Source organism: Candidozyma auris, chromosome 1 (genome assembly GCF_003013715.1).
Source record: "Candidozyma auris chromosome 1, complete sequence".
Lineage (NCBI taxonomy): Eukaryota > Fungi > Ascomycota > Pichiomycetes > Serinales > Metschnikowiaceae > Candidozyma > Candidozyma auris.
The window spans coordinates 179,634-199,418 of NC_072812.1; the positions used below are offsets into that span (position 1 = coordinate 179,634).

A 19,785-nucleotide genomic window follows, 5' to 3' on the forward strand; every position below is an offset into this window, starting at 1 on the left:
CTCTTCACGAAAGCTCATTTGACCTCAGCAGGTTATTTCTTGGTCTTGTATGCCTGAAACCTCCACTATCGGCCTTTTCTCGGGCAAATCTTCGGATATGCGTTCGATTGGTTTTGCACTAATTAACAGAGCCGCACATCAAGGTACCGAACCACAACGTGCTCAAGAGACCGGCACAATGGTGGGAATGGAAGACAAATGGATGCAATTGGGGATGTGAAAGGAATAGAATGGTGATTTTCTTGTTCCCGGTGATGGCGCTTATTCAATGTTTCTGGGTCGTCTTGGCGAATCAAAAGTTGGACTCGGGATCGCCTCAACCTAGTGAGCAAGCGATAAACTGACTTCTTGTAATCGTATTCTCAAAGAATTCTTCATTTCTTCAGTTGTAGGCTTTGGACGCATTGCTTCATTGTTCACCCAATTGTCGTGTGTGCTAATACTATATGCGTAAGCATCATGAGCGCTCCGCTCGAGGCCCCACAAAAGTGTGACGGCATTGTTTTCACTAGAAACCACACTGCTTGTTACTTCTGTTAATGAAGCTAGAATAAGCTTTAGACAAACATACTCATTTTCTTTTCGTCACTGAACCGGCAGGAGTAAGGTTTGCAAATGTTTGGTAGAATATCTCAAGAGAATCGTACGTTAGACTGAATATGATTTTACTACTAGCAGATGGAGCTGCTGGCAAATGACTGTGCACAAGTGCTGCTCATAATTTGTTCAGCAACGAAAGCACCAGTGAATGATTTATCCAGTCCCTTCAGCAGACTCGAATGGAAGCAGGAGACTCATAGTGCAAGATAGGACAGCATTCTCCAATCTTCAATCAATAGAAGACATTAATTTTTACGTAATGCATACGTGATGATATGATCGCTACGATTTCGAAAGATGAGTACGTCAGTGACATGTATAGATAACTTTTAATCGGAAAAACTATCGAAAAAGGTTAAAAGGAAACGAGAGAAGAAAAAATTGCCTTGGTCTTATAAGACAGTATCTTTAAAATAGAGGACTCAAGAGACTCTGGACGGACCTAGCCTGCCTGAAAGAAGCATCATAATCAATGGAGAATACGGAGATGGGGGGTCTTGCACTTGAGATTCTTGTTTACCCAAGACTCCGATGGTAAGTCACAATCACCGAAGATGCATTCAGTTGGAGCCTTGTAGACACCCTCATCCCGAACAATGGTACCGTTAGAGAGAACTTTCAAGTTGGGGGTTACAGAGTCTTCACCGGTCAAACGAGCAAACATCCAGTCAGGGTCGAGACAATCCTCGTCATCATTGCCGACGAAAGGGAAGTTAACATTGAGACCAGTAGTCTTTGGCAAGATTCTTGGACGATCAGAGGATTCGTCGAACAAGCGGTCAACAAGCTCAACAACCTTTTTAGCGTAGATCACTGGTGGGAACTTTTCATCCGAAAGCTTTTCTTCGTCGTCCTTGAAAAAAGCATTGGTTTCGTTGGAACCCGAGAAAGAGATGGCTGGCAAGCCTCTAAGCACGGCATGATAAGTAGCACCCATGGTTCCGGACAATGTGAAAAGACCAGGAGCCAAATTCACACCCTCATTGGGACCGGCAACAACAAGGTCGATAGACTTGTTGTCGAATTCTTTTGGCAACACGTGGCTCATGGCAAAGGCCACACACGAAGCAGGAGTACCATTGAAGTACCATATGTTTTTGTCATTATCTTCATGGCCCCATGATGGAGAGCCCGCAGGAGGGTAAGAGAATTCACCGTCTTCCTCCAAGGTGGTTGACTGAGGAATGTGGAAGGTTCCACTATAACCGGACCTTTGGCGAACTGGCGAAACCAAGAGAACATCGTAACCAGCATCTTTTAAAGCGGAGTAAGTGGCACGAATGTTCGTAGAGGCCCAACCATCGTCGTTGGTGAGCAAGATTGTCTTGTTCTTGTCCTCTGCTCTCTTAGCCAAAGGAGCAGCGATGGCAGAAGAAGCGGCAAAAAAGGCAACAGCAAAGTTAAGCAATTTCATGATTGAGGACCTTCAGAGTTGATAGTATCTAGAATTCAATATGGGGTCTGTCCCTTTTTATACCTACTACGATGTTATCGGAGTCCTCCATCCAATGGCTGCAAACTCCTCACCGATGCGGAAGTTGAGACCATTCTCCAATTCCTTCTCAATTCCTTTTGGACACACCCTATTGATGGATTTAGTCAATGTTTCTCTATGGCTGCAAAATCTTCAAATTGATGTGATCTCTTTTGGGAATTCCGCTCGGCTTCGGAAGTCGATCTGCCTCGGAAGTCGATCTTCTTGTGGGGCATGCCCTGAAACGAGGGGTTCCATCAAGTGAGACATTGAGGTCTGCGCAAGTTGCACGGTTAAACTTGTTGGATTCCCTAAACAGAGATGCTTTAAATTGTCATCACACCACCGGAATTGGTGGTATTATGGCACTCCTGATGAGGAATCAGAATCTACCACACAGTGCAGTTGGCTAATTGTGTGAACCTTGATCATCGCAAGTGCTTTCAAGCGGCTCACTGAAAAAAGTGAAAAAGACAGAACTAAGGCGAAGATCGACATTCTTCAGTTCCCCAAAGTTCTCCACCTGTTCAGTGGGCCCCTTGGCGCCAGGCGCTACATCGGACTAAAGCCGAACTCACGGAAGGGTTCCGATAACTACAATGACAATGAAAGAAACTCATCAGTTGAAATGGAGACCAAACGGGTGATTTAGGTATTGCAGTCGTCCGCCTATGTCTCTTCATGAAATTGCCTCTAATACTGTCAACGCTACTACTGCACTGAAAGGTGCCAAAGAACCCTTGGCACCACCAATTTACGGTAGTCAATCGACATAGTTTCGCGTTACCGATTTTGGCGGCGATTTCACCTAGTTTTTGCTCCTATCTAGCGTTCCTTAGAAGAACAATAGGATACGCCCTTGTACCGGTCCTGCCGGACCAATGCGTACTCCTCATTGAGGTTTTTCGCAGCTAATGGAAAGGTGGAGAGCCATGTTGGGAAACGGCGTGAACAAGTTTCGCATTCGATAAATTTTGGTTTTGCTTTTCGTATTTGTTGATGATGGTAGAGTTGATCCGGGCTGCCTCGAAACTGTGACACTTTGTAGCAATCTGCTGTTGGCGTTTCGGTCCCTTCTCAGCCGCCAGTGAGGTTTCACAGGCGCACCTGCAATTGACCAACAAGAAGCCCTTTGATGGCAGATATCCTTCGGTCAATCAAACGCAAATCCAAAAAACCTTCTGATCATTCATCGAAGCTCAATTCTTTCTTTCTTATGATTCTCTTCAATTCTTCGAACCCATATGTGGGGGGGGCCTATGTCACATGACTTTTGCCTCGGTTTCGCGATCGTCATAATCCATATTCACCGTGAACCCAACTGCTGAACTACAAAGGGCTCATCCACCACGGCAACAAATCCTACCTACTACGGTCTGAGAACAATATCATATCATGCCTGTGTTTCCGACGTTGGCGGCTTTTTTTCGTCGCCACAAGAAGAAACTCCTCTGGACCTCGGCAGTGGGCTTCTCCTTGTATCTCCTTGTGAATCAGTTCGTCATTAAGCGCTTCCGCAACTTCCAGAATTCATTGAAACAGGAGCTTCTTGTGAAAGAGCAGATAAGGCGTCGCTTTATTCAGACTCAGCAGGATTGCTATTTGACGATATTGGCGTTATTACCTGTGTTAACTCAGCCAGTACTCAATTTCTTGCCCACGGAAGCGATCACCCTGGCTCTCAAGAGGAAAAAGAATACCAACAAGGAAATGAGCGATTCTCTCACCACAGAGAACTTGATGGCCCATTCGAGTCAGGATATAGGTGGATCTACGTCGGATTTGCTGGTATTCTTATCCAAGTCCAAGCTCGAGTTGTGGCACGATTTGAAGGTCAAATCGATATCGAGAATGCTCGCTCTCATCTACTCATCTGCCGGTTTACTCTTGCTTACCCGTCTTCAGCTAAACATCTTGGCTCGTAAGGCCTACCTTGAGCTGGCTATCGTGATGGCTGGAGGCTCTGTTCCACAAAACTCGCAATCATCATTTGATTACTTCATTGAACAAAGTTATCTTTCCTTGAGTTGGTGGCTCCTTAACCACGGGTGGATGCGTGTGGCCAATGGCCTTGAGACCCTTGTGGAGAGCAAGTTCAAAGAAATTACTCCCAAAACAGAAATGACTGTCGAGACTTTCACTCAAATGCTTTCGGAAATCAATGCTGGTGTCATTGCCGATGGCCAACTCGTTAAGAATCTTTTGTTCCCTACAGAATATGACAGTTTGATTGAAACACTCATGAACACAAACCCTGAGCTCGTCAATGAACTTGAAAACAAGGAGTCTAATTTGGTTAAGCTTATCAATGAGACCAACTTTATCATCGCCAACGACTTCACATTGCATGTATTTTCTCTGCTTGTAAGGAGCGGTGTCGACACTTTGGGTGATAGCATTTCTGTTGCTCTTAACCCCGACAACGTTCCCGGCAGAGTGCACAAGCTTGCAACGTTTTTGGCACAGTTATCTGTACAATCCAGTGTGATCTGCGATCCTCAAAATGCCAGCGAGGATGAAGCAGGAACAGGAAACATCTACATCAACAACTTTAACGACTTAGACGAGCTTGACGAGTTCAGCGCCAGTATCTATTCTAATTTTGAATAATTTTTTCGAATTTACGCAATCGTAGAATCTCCATTTTGTAGTTACTTAAAGCTTCATGAAACGTGTGTTGTGCATAGGACTCTCACTGCGAGCATTACCTCTAAGTGCGGATAGAGAAGTAGCCTTTCACAGTAACCGTCTTTGCAAGATTATAACGAAGATTCTTAATATCTGAGACATGCCCAAAGTCGTTATTATCTCTTCCGACGAGGAGAAGTTTCCTGTTGATGTCGAAGTCGCCACGAAGTCTGTTCTCATCAAGAACATGATCTCAGACTTGAAGCCTGACTTGGATGAGGACGACGAGGATTTTGAAATCCCAACGCCCAACGTCAGAGCCAATGTTTTGGCCAAGGTTTTGGAATGGTGTGAGCACCACAAGAACACAGTCTTTCCTGATGACGACGACGAAGATGCCAGAAAGTCTGCCCCTGTTCACTCGTGGGACAGAAACTTCTTGAAAGTCGACCAGGAGATGTTGTACGAGATTATTTTAGCGGCCAACTACTTGAACATCAGGCCCCTTTTGGATGCTGGTTGTAAGATTATTGCCGAGATGATCAAGCACAAGTCGCCAGAGGAGTTGAGAAAGACGTTCAACATCGTGAACGACTTCAGCCCAGAGGAGGAGGCCGCAATTAGAAAAGAGAACGAGTGGGCCGAGGACAGATAGGCCAGATAGCCGGCATTTTTAGGTTTATGAAAGAGATGAATAGCGATTACGTTGATCAGTTTGATTATAGGAGAGTGTAGGTCGTAGATGATGACAAGATACAATGCAGATTTGAAGAGTAAATGAATATCTATTTTCAATAGATATCAATGAAAGGCATTCTCAACACCTATTTTTTAGGCATCCTTTGGCTCCGTCATTTGCCCTAGTATGGTGCCTGCAGAGGCCGTGCAGGTTGCAAAAGCGGGTTGCAAGAATTCGCAGTCGATGTTTCGCAGACAAAGTTTCGCAGTCGTAGTTGCAAACTTTCTTGAAAAGGGCACCATGGAGAAGCTGGAGGCAACAGAACACAAGAACCATGTGACTTCTGAGCGTATGATCACTCAGGACGAGGACTCCAACGGCTCGGATGTTTACCTCCCCGAGGTGCCGCTCGACCAGGTGCCAAAGGCGCCCTTTGAACCGGCTACCATACCTGACCTACCAAGCATGACGCTGGACAAATTGGCAGCGATCGAGGGACAGTTGGCAAGTGAATTTGCTTCACTTTCAAAAGAGTACGTTGATGCTCGAGCGGCGAGAATTGACCATTTGCTTAAATTAATAGATGAGCTGATATCGGCTGCAGATGGTCATGACCGTCTGTGGACAAAGATATATAACGAGGAAACAAAACACCTCGAGCACATGATTGCTGCTCCGGAGCTATATTTGCTTGGATACATTCCGGATAGGATGAGTGACGACGACTTGAAAGAACTGCTATCGCAGGTTGTTGCGCCGCGAGACCTTGACGATATCAGAGCTAGAAGTGAGAATCTTCCGTTTGCTCACTACTTTAAGAAAATATTCCAACCTTACGAAAAACAGCTAGATGCCCTGCGAAATCATTACGACTATCAAATTAAAATGATAGACAACAATGTGAAGCAAAACCAAATTATCGTTTGGAAGAGGTATCAAGAAGATCTCCTTGACCAGCGCAATGCTCTAATAGAAAGGACCAACCACGAGCTTTCCAAACTTTACGAGGAATATCACGGCATTAGAGCTAACCAGATGGCCGCAAATGACTGGGATTATTATTTCAAATCAGTAGTACCTATACAAGACATGGCTGAAGACGAGGAGTCACCAGATGTGCAAGAACGACACAAGCGTGGCAACATAGACTCATACTACGATATCGACAATCGCTACTTCAAGAAGAACAAGATCCAGCTCACGAAAACCAAGTTGGATGCTCTTGAACGATGGCAGACGTTTGAGGCGCAGCAAGGTGCTCGTAAGATCCCTCAGCGACCAGACGTAAAGGTCCGCCTCACAGAATGTGATGGACTATCCCAAGATGAAGTTGACGACGATATCTTGTTGATTCGTAGCAGCAGGCTGCACGAAAAAGCCCTAGAGACCTTTCAGATTCAAGATGATGCTCGGAGGACGAAGCAAACTAATAAATAAACAGCATCGCGATCTTTTTGTAATGTTGAGGATTCGATAGCATGTTAATCACAAATAGGCCATGTAATAATTTAATCAATCCTTCTCAAGTAAAATGCTAGCGTTTTTGAGTCCTGCATTCCCAATGGTCTCTTCGAGAGACTCTATCAACTTTGGTTTTCCAACACTAGAAATTGTGAATCTATCAGACTGTCCAATGCCGTATATAGACTCTTCCAGGTTCTTGAGAACATCTTTCAACCATTGGAAGATGGTGAGCACGGTATCATTCTCGAAGTCAAATTTGTGGACCAAGCGCTTCCCGTTGGGAAATCTGAACTGTATTCTTGTGATGGAACCTGACGTCGGCTCATCATGCCTATGTGGGGCGATGCTCTCAAACGGATCTTGAGTTTCAGCCGGCGATGCGACTTGCTCGTCTTCGTCGACCGTGATCGCATCAGCAGCACTCTTACCTTTGTTCTCGACAGCAGACTGTCTCATTGCAAATTCAATCTTTTGTTCCTCTGTCATTGCATCTGGATCAAATTTCACCTCGTGCCTCACATGAGGGTTATTCGAGTTTGGATTGAGAGAGAATTTTCCCAAAAATATCTCAACGTCAGCGAGCCATTCTTCAGTGTTTGGCACTGCTCCATCTGTCCACTTGTGAACACGTTCTCCAGTCATAGGATCCAAGATGGAGATGTGAGGAAAGCCATCAGGATGGTAAAAGTTGATGTAGGATTCACCATTGACGGAATCATGCTGAAACTGTAAAAAAACAAAATTCTTTTTGACACAACGCTTAATTTCCGGATCGGACCAGAAATCTCTGTTCAATACCTGGCACTGAAACTCGCTCTGGTCCTGGATGTTGATGAGAATCCATTTCTTTTCTTGTCTTCCCTTCTGCTTGGCTCCTTCGAGGTTTGTGCGCTCTATAAGGTCAAATGGAGGCTTGAATAACTGGGCTAGCCGCCTTTGAGTGGATGTTAAATCGTTCATTCTATTTTGACGCATTCTCGATCTCCTGTTTCTTGGTGGGGATGTTTCGTTGTCCACGTCAATCACCTCGTCGTCGTCATCGTCCTCGTCCAACTCAACAATCTGAGGTTCGTCCGAGAAATCCGCATCGTCGTCGTCATCAATATCGTCTTCATCATCGAATCTCTGATTGAAAATACCAACGCGACCCCGACCAAACATATCATTCACTCTATCGATGGGGTTTTGCATTGCTCCAAGATCCGTCCACGAGTCCATCAAAGTCTCGTGGCGATGAACATTGGTATCTGCCTCTCTTACATTATCCTCACCATAGGCTTCCTGCTGTAGTCTCTGCGCTATATCCTCATCATTTTGATTTCCTGAAGCAGTTGAGGGCCCATTTGCACCCGATTCCATGAAAAGCTGGACGGCGTATTCGACATTGTTTCCTGTCAAATCCAAAAATCTCTTTGCGGTTGCTTCGTCTTCAGTGCCTGTGAAAGCAAGAAAGGTGGCAATGTCGTTGTCCATGATTGACAATGATGAAGAGTCTTACTTCCACCCACAGATTTGGGAGTAGTTATAGTCGATGTACTGCAGATGGCTCATCGTGGCAACCACAAGACTTGTGTCCCATTCCACCGTTTATTATTAAAAGAACTTGATCTTACGGCTGAAATTGAAGCACTGTTATCAAGTCGATTTAATAGATATATCTGTTGTTGTTCTAGCTTTAATTCCCGTAGGCTTCGTGTGGACAGTGTGCGAACAGTGGTCAGATCCTCGGAGTGGGAGAGACTAAGAATGAGAGATGCCACAGCTTGAATAATTCAGCTTAATTCACTCGGTGCTAGGGATTTCAACAAGAAATCCAAAAAGTTGTTGTTGATTAATATTTTATTATATCATGAGACTAATGCTTATTCAAGGCATTCTTTTTCCTCGAAGTACCTTTTTAGAAGTGTTTCGCAGGGATTTGCAGCAATTATAGTGAATCTACAAAAAACGACCCTCATTGACAATGAAGCTCGCACCACCCACACTTTCTCCAATCTCTTCTTCAATTCTCAATTGGAAGATCTCCCCCGCTTCTGTCATTGCACCTCCGCCACAATCTTGATGTGGCTCTTTAACTAAGAGAGCTCAAGAATGAGAACCCCAAAAACGGGTCTTACACCTGCACTTCCCTAACGACATTGTCGCGGTGCGATCATAGTCATGTCCAAGATCGATCACAACGCTTCACACCCCAGTTTCCTCAAGCAGTAGTTCAGTCAATCATCTTCACTGCTTAGACCGGGTGCTTCACCTACTTTACCCGAAACCTAGATTCCTCGAAGTTACCTTCGGGAAAGTACTATTTGATCACCTCCAATTTTGGCCCTCCTCATTATCGATTCTTTAACACAAAGCATAACGAAGTCCTAGTCACCTCGTCCACCCAAAGTTAGCATCAGCCTTTCTTTATAGGCTTGCAGTTCCCACTCGTCTTGGAAACTCATCTCAAAACCAAATTAAACAGATTACACAACATCAAATTATCTCATTCGAAGCACTTTATTTTATGCAATCCACTCATTAGCCTAAATCATCTGAACACATACACTGGGAACGCCAATCGACCTTAATGGAACAGTATAATAGATACGATCGTGGTGGTCTTTTGAAAGACCGTTACCTCAAGGTTGCAGATATAAGTGAGGGATCCTATGGGCTAGTGTCATTAGCCAAGGACACCAAACTTAGCGACAAGTTAGTGGCTGTCAAATTCATTTTTCCCATCGATTACAAACGAACCAAACAGTTAAAGGAGCTTTCGAAAACAGGGAGAGCAACTTCTTCCCCTGCTAAGCTTAGATCAAATGCGGCTGCGCCAGAGTCGCAGCATTCCGAGAGTTCCACCCTTAAAGCTCTTTACGAAGAAACAAACAAAGAAATTCGCATACACCAAATTCTTGGTGCCCATGACAACATCACCAATTTGGTTGACTATTTTGACTCCTATCTTGTTCTCGAGTACTGCTCAAGAGGTGACTTGTATGAGGCCGTGCAGAACGGCCTCGGTCCAAGCACGTCTCAAGATATCAAGGATGTCTTCAGCCAAATTCTTGACGCATTGGCCTTTTGTCATACCAACTCAGTCTATCATAGAGACTTAAAACCTGAGAATATATTAATCGACCAAGACTGGTCTATCAAAATTTGTGACTGGGGTCTTGCAACAACACAAAGGATTATCACGAACAAAGCTGAGTTCGACATTGGTTCAGAACGTTACATGGCCCCAGAACTCTTTGATACTGAGCAAGAATCTTACGATGCCGCCAAGGCTGACTTATGGTCAGTTGGCGTGATTCTTCTCACTCTCGTATTCCACAAGAACCCTTTCCAAGTTGCCAATTATACTGATAAACGATTTTTACAGTTTTCAGCAAACAGAGAAGCGCTTTTTGACTTCTTCAGCAGCATGACTGGAGAAATGTTCAGTACATTGAGATACTGTTTGAACATTGATCCGTCAAATAGAGATTTGGATAGCTTGAAACACGAGCTTGATAATCTCAACTACTTCACTATCGATGAAGAGTACTGGGCAGAACATTCTGACGACGATGAGAACGGGTACGAGGACTACTATGAGGAACATGCAACGCCGGTCCAGGAACAAGAAAATGAAGAGGTCGACGAGTCACCTATGGAGTCAGATGACGAGATGTTCAAGTTCGATAATGAAGTCAAGGAGATGTCACCTCCACAGGCCCTTGTGATGTCACCCAAGGTTGCCGAAGCACCTCATGTAATTATTGACGAGGACCATAAGTTGCTAGAGTCAGCTTCAGAGAGCAGCACTGCCACTGAATCGATGCAAAGAGATGATTCTATGCCTTATAATCGTCGTGCTGATGCACTTTTGTCGCCAGCGATGGGTGCTCGGCCAATCCCCATTGGCGCCGGTCAGAGGCTCATTCGAAACACTCGTAAGCCTTTTGGTGTTGCTTCATATAACAAAAATGCGTTCAGTGCTAGACACGGATTTAGTCATCAGGGTACTAGCAATAGCTTCCACACCGGAAGTTTTGGGGCTAGGTTTCGTCGGGAGGATTTCTTTACTCCCAGAAGTGTCGTGAACCACTACATGGATAAGTATGGCGAGCAAAGAGAGCTCGAAAGATCGGAAAAAGACAAGAAAAGAAGATGGAAGCGTGGCCGTAAAAAGCAATCTTGGAAGCGTGCCGTCGGCCATGACTATCGAAACAGCGACCACCGCAACGGTCACAATAATCAATCTGGATCGAAGCGGCACACCTATACCTCTGGTCATTCACACAATGATACAGCAACTCGTCGCAAACACGTCAACGGGAAAAGACGCCCACGTCCGGATTCTATGCAATCTCCTCAATTGCAACCCCAAGGCGGTGGTCGTGCTAATGGCAAGTATGTCCCTCCCAATTTGAGATCTCCTTCCTCAAAAGCCGTGGACCATTTGGTTGATGATTTGGATGGTTTTAGGCTCAATGAGGATCCAGTGTTTCACCTAGAAGGTGATCTTAAATCCATAGGAAATGGTCGCAGTACAGGGTCAGAAGTAAGAGGCAATGCTACCTCTCATAATTCGAAAGTTCCAACGTTCAACTCAGCTTATACTCAGCACTCTGATTCGAATGGTGTCATGACGTCAAAGACCCAACTCGAAGCGAATGGAAAAGGGAAATACATTCCACCATTCAAAAGAGGATCTCATACGGGAGCGGTTCACTTGGGAAATTTGAAAGCTACAAATGTTCTCAACTCCCATCAAGCACCCAATACTTCAAATTTAGGGGCTGATGATATTGCCTCAAAACGGCGGTCTTATCAACTTGGGGCTGGATCAGGGTATGCCAACTATTTCAATAATGAGAATGTCCCTAGGAGCGCACCAGGCCACAACTGGATTGAAGAGAATAAAAACTGGTCAGACTTCGATTAGCAAGTTTTTTGTCGAAAACTAAGGAAACACATTGCATTGATCAATTTGGCGCACGTGCTATTGTCGATTACATTTATGCTCCACCTTGGCAAGCATAGCGAGTATCTTTCACTTATATCATAGATATGTGCAATTCACTAACGATCGGTATGAAGTAAAACATTTCAGGTAATTTCGTTTTTGGTTATAACGTGGCAGAGCTTAAGTGCCGAACCAGCAAACCACCAGTAGTCCTTGAACTCTTCAAGTCTGCCAATACATCTTTTTGATGTTTTGTTGTAATAATTTTTAAATTCCTGTTTCTGTACCTCAATGCCATAATGAGTGCTCAATTCAAGTTGAAGAAGGGCCACAACATGGAGAACAGCATGAACCACTACAATATGATGCAAAATTCGAGGTGACTCGAGATATTCTAGAACATCCGATGATGTTCGATGAATCTGCTGTATTGTTATCTCGATTTGTTTATCGAATGTAGCCAACAAAGAGGTATTGTGAAGCAGCAATGCCACGGAGTCGATACCCCGCCTCAAATATAACAAACATAGGTAAGCGTGAGTCACCTTAAGAAATCCTACCTTTTCGGGGTCATTAATTTCGGGTGGTATCCAACTTTCAATGTCTTTTTGCAAGTTTGCATCTATAGTTCTGCTAGCAGGGGGCCGATACAAGGCACATTGAATTCGATCAGTTAGGGTGTTTAGATGCAACCATGAGCTGAATAAAATGACGTTATCCAGACTATTAGGATCATCTTCAAAGTCCCTTTCACTGAACGGCTCAATATAAAAATCCTTCATGTTGAAGATCATCTCTCTCCCACTTGTCGCCGACACAAGTCTATCACAGCAAAACGTCGTCCACAAGAGCCTTCGCAAGAGGGCTCTAGGGAAGGTCAGCGATTCCTTGGGAAGAGGAAATTGCGAGGCTTCATCCGAATATCCCATGTTAGTAATGGCCAACTCCCCACATAGATTGCACGCTTTTGCGACATATTCTTTGGATGAAGTCACGCCCTCCATTCCTTCTTCGTGGATAGAGAGAAGTAAATATGCTTGTATGAGAACAACTTTGTTTGTTTCAACCATTTCAAGTAATTTGCAACGTTCATATAATACCGCTAGCCGCTCTCTGAGGTTCTTTCGGGGAATAGTCTTGTCGAACCTCGTGGCCGCTAGAAACACGGCATTGAGCAATATAAGTGGCGACTGAGTAAAATTGGTTCTAAAATCCTGATCTACAACAGGGTAGAAGGGATAAAGATGATCGAAGAAAATATGAATCAACTTGCGTTGCTCGACTATGCTAGGCAAGACAAAAGCGTTTTCGGCCTCCAAATACTTGCGTAGATTATTCCCGATTTGAGACAGAGTCCGACGCTCTCCCCTCCACGGATAGTAGAGCCCGTAAGCATCACCATCGAAACACAAGACAGAGTCCTTACTGAGTAATGAGGCCAAGGGCTGCGTTGCACATACAAACTGGGGCTTCCTCTGGTCTCTATCACGGAACATTTTCACGAAAACATCTTCATCCAGTTCACCATAAGATTTCGGTAACAGCAGCCTATGACTTACCTTATCCCATTGACACTTCAACTTCAGAGTCTGACATCTAATGCAGCTCTTTTCACCGGATCTAATTTCGCATCTTCTCTTTCTAGATCGACATGATAGACATGCATTGTGGGCACGCTAATGTTAGCGGGTCTGCAGAAATTCCAAAAATGTAATTACGTACCTCTCGTTTTTGCACTGGGAACAGAGTTACAAGGAAGGACATTGATATGATGACGTGAAATGCCGGGTGGTATACTCAATTTGTCGAGCGGGCGGATTCCCCCCATTGAGAAATAGGTAGAGAGTGTGGGGCATCGAATTCATGCAGTAGAATTGGCTGCAAATAGCCTCCACGAAGATATAAATATGAGTGTCACCTCAATCAAGAAGAAAAAACAAAGAAAAAAAAAATAATCAGGATAATGCCATCTACGACTGCAAAAATTCGTCATTTTGATCTCTTAACTGCTACCGTCAGACCAGAAGGTGACATCTCTACTTCGTTCAACTCTTTTGGCCAGGGGGAAACCTACGACAGCTCGTTTTGGGCTGACATCAAAAGATCACTTATTAAAGACCCGGAAGCATTCAAAGCTAGCTGGTTGCGTTTGAAAGAAGCTTATAAAGCAGGTCTTGAAGAGATCAAACAAAGAAAGAGCAGCATCATCCCCTCGGTGACATTGGACGAGTTGTGCAACATCGAACCCACGAAAAGAGAAGAGATCTTAAAAAGAGGATGCGTTGTCATCAGGGGCGTCATCCCGGAAAAAGAGGCGGAGGGTTATAAAGAGGAAGTGCTACAATACGTAAAAGAGAACCCACAGACTAAAGGCTTTCCTAAGGACGCCAAGGTCGTTTATGAGCTTTATTGGTCAAGGCCTCAGGTCAGGGCTAGAGCGCACCCAAATATGAAGAAGGCCACGAGGTTCATGAACAACTTATTCCATGCTGATCCTCAGGCAGAGGTGCTTTTAGACCAGAATGTATCTTACGCAGACAGACTACGTATTAGACAACCTGGAGATGCGTTCTTCTCCCTTGGGCCCCATGCTGACGGGGGATCCCTTGAAAGATGGGAAGATCCAGCTTACAGCGCTTGCTACAAGCCTATCTTTGAAGGGAGATGGGAAGAGTTTGATCCAAACGACGCCACACACAGAATCAACATCAATATGGAAAAATATGCCTCCAATGGTAATTGCAACATCTTCCGAGCATACCAAGGATGGTTGGCTGTTTCAGAAATTGCGCCAAAGGAAGGCACCATATTGTTTGCCCCATTGATAAAAGAAGTCACAGCCCACTGGATCATGAGTCCCTTCTTCGACGAAAATGACAACCTCAAGTTCGACTCGTCGTTGCCCGGCACTTTCCCTGGTAAAAGTCAGGAATTCAACAACAAGACACACCCTACATTGCAATTGGACGACTTGATGGTGCCAGTACCTCCAGTAAAACCAGGAGACATGGTTTTCTGGCATTGTGACTTGATTCACGCCGTTGACTCCGTACATGAGGGCCCGCACGACTCCTCGGTGTTCTACATTCCCTCTGCCCCCTTGTGTGATATAAATGTCAAGTACGCTGCAATCCAGCGTGAAGCGTTCTTAAAGGGTCTTGCTGGTCCTGATTTTCCAGGCTTCCCACATGGTATTGCCGAGTCTGAGCACATTGGCAGGGGCACTCCAGAGGATGTAGTGGAGGTCGGAGGCACTGAGGCGCTAAGAGAGTTTGCCCTTGCCCCCTTCAGTGCCGAAAACCTTACTCCAGGTGAACAAGAGATTGTCAAGCGGGCCAACAAGCTACTCTTTTGTTAAGTATTTGCAACGAATTGGAATGGGCAGCATTTATAATTTCATTTTTTCTTTTTTTTTTTTGGTAGCCAGTTTTGTAGCGTAGAAGACGAGTGCACAACGGAATCCGCGATAGGAAATAAGCGCTAAGCGCTTGTCAATTGAGTTCCTCAATTTAGAATACCGCAGGCGAACGCACTTACCCGTCTAGGTGAGCCATAGATAAGAGGAAGACGGTTGGCCTAAAAAATAACAAGCGAAACCCTCCCGTATTATCCAAGGGGGGCCATGTGAATAAAGAATTCATTAAGGGCTTATCTCCTACATGGACACTGATGGATTATAATGGACTTTAAAACTGTGGATGCAGCACTTCCAGTTAGTGCGCATTACCAAAGACGCATTCTCCCCCACTATATAAGGCACCCTAGGGGACCTGATCGAACGTTAACTAGAAGTTACTTTTCTTTTTGATTTTATTTTCCCAGTCACGGTTTACTATGCCTGAGTCGATTTTCGTTTCTGGAGCCACAGGATTTATTGCCCAGCACTTGATCAAACTCTTGCTCGAAAAGGGCTACAAGGTTGTCGGTACCGTGAGATCCGAGTCTAAAGGTGCTCACTTGGCCAAATTGTTTAACTCAAGCGACTTCACGTACGAAATTGTGCCTGACATTACCCCCGAGGGAGCTTTCGATGAGGCGTTGAAGAAGCATCCAGAAGTTACTGTGTTCTTGCACACGGCCTCTCCATTCCACTTCAATGCTACCAATGTCGAGGAAGAATTGCTTAAGCCAGCTGTCAATGGTACTAAGAATGCCTTGAAGGCCATTGAGAAGTACGGTCCCCAGATCAAAAAGGTGGTTGTAACTTCGTCGTACGCTGCAGTCTCCACGTCTGAGAAGGAGTTCGACGGCTCTCACACCAACAACGAGGACTCGTGGAACGACATCTCATGGGAGGATGCCAAAAAGGACCCTTACATGGGTTACCGTGGATCCAAGAAGTTTGCTGAGAAGGCTGCCTGGGACTACGTTGAGCAAGAGAAGCCCAAGTTCATAATCAACTACGTGAACCCCTCATATGTTTTCGGCCCCCAGGCCTTTGACTCCGAGCTCAAAGATAACCTCAATACATCTTCAGAGATCCTCAACAGCTTCTTGAAGTTGAAGGCTGACGCCAAGGTTCCCGGCACCAGGGGTGGCTTTGTGGATGTCAGAGATGTCGCTAAGGCCCACATTGTCGCTTTTGAGAAGAACATCGCCAACCAAAGGTTGTTGCTTAACGCCGGCAGATTTGCTGCCCAAGACATTCTTGATATTTTGAATGACAAATTCGAGTCCTTGAGGGGCCAGATTCCAAAGGGTACCCCCGGAGCTGGAAAGGCTGTGAATGAGAAGATGTGCAAGATCGAGAACGAGAGGACTAAGGAAATCTTGGGCTTCAAGTTGATTGACTTGGAGACCACCGTTTACGACTCTGTCAAGCAGATCCTCGACGCGAAGGCTAAGCTTTAAGTTATGTATGATAGTTAGATTGAATCAAAGATGTCAGATTTCATATTTTCGCAGCCATCAGCCTGCATGCCTATCTGTATACCTTAAGCGAAATGTCTACTCATCAATTCAAGAGTGGATGCCAATGCCCTCAGGAAACCCCGTCTCCTCTGTTTCTGAGGAGTTTTTGAAAGAGCTCGAGCATTATGGCCCAGTGACAGCAATCAAGGTACACAAAAGCCTCATCATAGTAGGGTACGGGCCCATTTTAAAGATTTTCAACCGCGATAGAAACGATGAGCTTATATTCAGCCAGAAGATCTTCAAGAGAAACAAGATACACAGCATTGCAGTAAATAATGATAGAATAGCGATTGCTGGTGCTCGCTCGTTTGCGGTGCTTGAACCTTTGAAACAGGGATATGCTGTGCAAGAAAGAGCCATCAACGAATGGATTGTTGCTGTTGAGTTCCTCAACAACGATAAGATTTTAGTGTTGACGTCACACAATGAGGTTTTGGAGATTGATATAGCTGATTGCGAAAACTTCAGGATGCTTTCGAAGTACCATTGTAACGAAAAGTCGATTCTATACAGTGGCTCTATTCGAGTGATTAATGACAATGTCGTGTACGTTTCTGCTGGCACAGTGATGGATGGTGTACTCATATGGGATTTGAGAAGAAAAGAAATACTTCACAACCTAAGAGACCACGAGGGATCGATCTTTGGTGTAAAAATAGACGCTAGCGGCAAGTTTATCATCTCATGTTCTGACGATAGGTCAGTGAAATTGTACTCATTTGATGGAACTCTTTTAGCTAGTGGCTGGGGCCACGGCTCCAGAATTTGGTCTTTGGAGTTCCTTTCAGTTTCTGATCAGAGTGTCAAGATCTTCTCCTGCGGAGAAGATTGTGCTGTTCGATTGTGGGAGTATCATGGCGAGCATACTTTACGTCAATTGATGCTCTTTGATCACTACCACTCAGGAAAGCATATTTGGTCTGGCGACGTCGACACAAACTCAGGAATTTTTGTGACCGGTGGTGCTGACGGCAAAGTCAGAGCGGAGGCTTTAAAAGAAGAACCTACGATGACTATATCACTAGAGGAAATCGCAGCTCAAGCAGAGGTAGACGTACTTACTAAAGAACTGATAAGAAGTTTTGGGATCCTCAACCTCACAGGCATTACTTTAGTGGTCACCACGAAAGGCAGGCTTTTCCTTCACCATGAGAACGTGGGAATATGGAGTCGACTCTCCATTGACAGCCTCGCCGAGCATGAAATAGCGCACTACACCCTCTTCAAAACTGTCTGTGAATTAAATGCCTTCATTGTTTGTAACAATGACGGTGACATGCATGTTATAGGGTTTGACAGTAAATGTCAGGTCTATCACGTTGCACGCAAAAACCCTCTGCCTGGCCCCAAGAAAATCATCAACATGCTAGTTTCAAGCTCCACTGGGCATGGAAGAGTTTTTGTCTTACTTAATTCACCGATCTTATCTGAGCCAATGGATTTGGTAACCTTTGTTAAGACGGGTGATAGACTTGAACCCGATTTGTCCCAATGCTTGCAAAAGACTGACCCCAGGACCTTCATTCCCACCTCGTTTCATGTCGACTGGAAAAATCACTTGGTTTTCGTCGGGTCAAGACATGCTAACTTTGCTGTGTATGAGATCACTCCAGAACAAACTCTTCTACCTAAGGTTTCAAAGAAATTGTGCAACGGTGATACAATTACCTCACTTTCTCTAGTTGACGGTGAAGAAGGGCGGTCAATCGTGCTAGTCACGCTACGGGATGGGTTCTACATTTTAATGGAAACATGCATCGGGCACAAGCTTCAAAGTAAAATTATTTTGAAGAATAAGATTTCAAGAAATATCGAAGGAGGCTTCATGAAGTCGAATCAACTTATATTATATGGTTTCCGCTCTTCTTGCTTTTACCTATGGAATGAAACCAAGCAAATTGAGATCGCGAAGGACTTCTGTAAGGGAGGCCACAGGCATTGGGAGGTTAGTGTCCACATAAATCCTTTGCAACTTCATTTCTCATATCTAACTCAAGGCTGTCTACGTATTAGCACGTTGGAGTCAAGCTGGAACTCAATAAACCAAGGACTCCTCGTAGAGGGAACACATGGACGAGAGATCCGTGATGTTGCCCTTCATCAAGAATCGGAAAACAGCGCTTGCTGTCTTTTCGTCAGTGCATCTGAAGACGCCAGAATAAAAGTTGGAAAGTTATACAAAGATGGAAAAATGAGCTATCAGTGGACTATGAATAATCATATCTCTGGTTTGCAACGAGTCGCCTTCTTGAATGGAGACTTTTTGGCAAGCTCTGCAGCCAATGAGGAATTGCTTATATGGAAGCTCACTCGCTTGAGAAATGAAATTGTTGTCATCAATGAAGTCAATAGAGTCCAAGTGGCAGGTGAACATCCTGATTTGCGTGTCATGGATTTTGCATCCAAAGAGACTTCGAGCGGGTTTTGGATTGCAGCAGCTTACTCGAATTCTATCGTCAAGATATTCTTCTTCAACAAGAAGGATCTTCAATTACAGGAGAAAGCCTGCATTCCTTACGGTTCAGTTTGCATCCTCAATATTCATCTTTTTTCGTTTGGGACACAAGACTTTGTGATGACAGGCACTTCTGATGGAAACCTCACAATTTGGGATTTGTCAAGTTTAATTCAGTGCAATCTAGCACCTCCCCACGAGCCTATAGTCAAACAGCAGGTTCACCAAAGCGGTGTTAAGGCCGTTCTTCCATTTTTCAATGAATTTGGTGCTTATACTGTCGTAACGGGTGGTGACGACAATTCCTTGATCTCTTCCCAAGTAAGCTATGAATCTGGGAAGTTAGAATTGGTGACAACAGCTTTTGTTGAAAGGGCAGCTTCTGCCACCATCGTCTCCATTTCAAGGGCTGCAGATAATCAGGTTCTTGTAACCTCTGTGGATCAGATTGTACGAGTTTGGGATACCAGATTACTTTCATTAAATTGCATTTGTGCCAAATACACCACTGTCGCTGACACTGGCTGCAGTGACACGACTATCATTGATGGGCGACGCGTTGGCGTTGTTGCTGGCGCCGGCGTAAGTGTTTTCACTTGGGATGATACGAAGAGCTTTATGAGTTCATTCTAACG

General features: G+C 44.7%; 10 protein-coding genes across 10 annotated transcripts; 7 read left to right on the forward strand and 3 right to left on the reverse strand. All coding sequences in view use genetic code 12, as the record gives it.

Annotated features, from left to right (window-relative positions):
- Positions 1-1,069: 1,069 nt before the first annotated feature.
- On the reverse strand, positions 1,070-2,014 carry CJI96_0000080 (5'/3'-nucleotidase SurE; the record flags this gene model as incomplete). The annotated part of the gene is made up of 1 exon (XM_029033734.2): positions 1,070-2,014. The coding sequence occupies one exon, from the start codon at positions 2,012-2,014 to the stop codon at positions 1,070-1,072; it is 945 nt and encodes a 314-aa protein (XP_028892326.2).
- Positions 2,015-3,469: 1,455 nt separating this feature from the next.
- Positions 3,470-4,684, forward strand: PEX3 (Pex3p; the record flags this gene model as incomplete). Its single annotated transcript, XM_029033733.2, has 1 exon — positions 3,470-4,684. The coding sequence occupies one exon, from the start codon at positions 3,470-3,472 to the stop codon at positions 4,682-4,684; it is 1,215 nt and encodes a 404-aa protein (XP_028892325.1).
- Positions 4,685-4,862: 178 nt separating this feature from the next.
- SKP1 (SCF ubiquitin ligase subunit SKP1) lies at positions 4,863-5,357 on the forward strand (the record flags this gene model as incomplete). The annotated part of the gene is made up of 1 exon (XM_029033732.1): positions 4,863-5,357. One exon carries the CDS (start codon positions 4,863-4,865, stop codon positions 5,355-5,357), a length of 495 nt encoding a protein of 164 aa, XP_028892324.1.
- Positions 5,358-5,681: 324 nt separating this feature from the next.
- On the forward strand, positions 5,682-6,818 carry CJI96_0000083 (uncharacterized protein; the record flags this gene model as incomplete). The annotated part of the gene is made up of 1 exon (XM_029033731.2): positions 5,682-6,818. One exon carries the CDS (start codon positions 5,682-5,684, stop codon positions 6,816-6,818), a length of 1,137 nt encoding a protein of 378 aa, XP_028892323.2.
- A 75-nt stretch (positions 6,819-6,893) lies between these two features.
- On the reverse strand, positions 6,894-8,318 carry CJI96_0000084 (uncharacterized protein; the record flags this gene model as incomplete). The annotated part of the gene is made up of 1 exon (XM_029033730.2): positions 6,894-8,318. The coding sequence occupies one exon, from the start codon at positions 8,316-8,318 to the stop codon at positions 6,894-6,896; it is 1,425 nt and encodes a 474-aa protein (XP_028892322.2).
- Positions 8,319-9,414: 1,096 nt separating this feature from the next.
- On the forward strand, positions 9,415-11,760 carry KSP1 (putative serine/threonine protein kinase; the record flags this gene model as incomplete). The annotated part of the gene is made up of 1 exon (XM_029033729.2): positions 9,415-11,760. The coding sequence occupies one exon, from the start codon at positions 9,415-9,417 to the stop codon at positions 11,758-11,760; it is 2,346 nt and encodes a 781-aa protein (XP_028892321.2).
- A 164-nt stretch (positions 11,761-11,924) lies between these two features.
- CJI96_0000086 (uncharacterized protein) lies at positions 11,925-13,545 on the reverse strand (the record flags this gene model as incomplete). The annotated part of the gene is made up of 2 exons (XM_029033728.2): positions 11,925-13,457; positions 13,504-13,545. 2 exons carry the CDS (start codon positions 13,543-13,545, stop codon positions 11,925-11,927), a joined length of 1,575 nt encoding a protein of 524 aa, XP_028892320.2.
- Positions 13,546-13,744: 199 nt separating this feature from the next.
- Positions 13,745-15,139, forward strand: CJI96_0000087 (uncharacterized protein; the record flags this gene model as incomplete). The annotated part of the gene is made up of 1 exon (XM_029033727.2): positions 13,745-15,139. The coding sequence occupies one exon, from the start codon at positions 13,745-13,747 to the stop codon at positions 15,137-15,139; it is 1,395 nt and encodes a 464-aa protein (XP_028892319.2).
- A 476-nt stretch (positions 15,140-15,615) lies between these two features.
- CJI96_0000088 (SDR family oxidoreductase) lies at positions 15,616-16,632 on the forward strand (the record flags this gene model as incomplete). The annotated part of the gene is made up of 1 exon (XM_029033726.1): positions 15,616-16,632. One exon carries the CDS (start codon positions 15,616-15,618, stop codon positions 16,630-16,632), a length of 1,017 nt encoding a protein of 338 aa, XP_028892318.1.
- Positions 16,633-16,756: 124 nt separating this feature from the next.
- On the forward strand, positions 16,757-19,783 carry CJI96_0000089 (uncharacterized protein; the record flags this gene model as incomplete). The annotated part of the gene is made up of 1 exon (XM_029033725.2): positions 16,757-19,783. One exon carries the CDS (start codon positions 16,757-16,759, stop codon positions 19,781-19,783), a length of 3,027 nt encoding a protein of 1,008 aa, XP_028892317.2.
- Between the last annotated feature and the right edge of the window lie 2 nt (positions 19,784-19,785).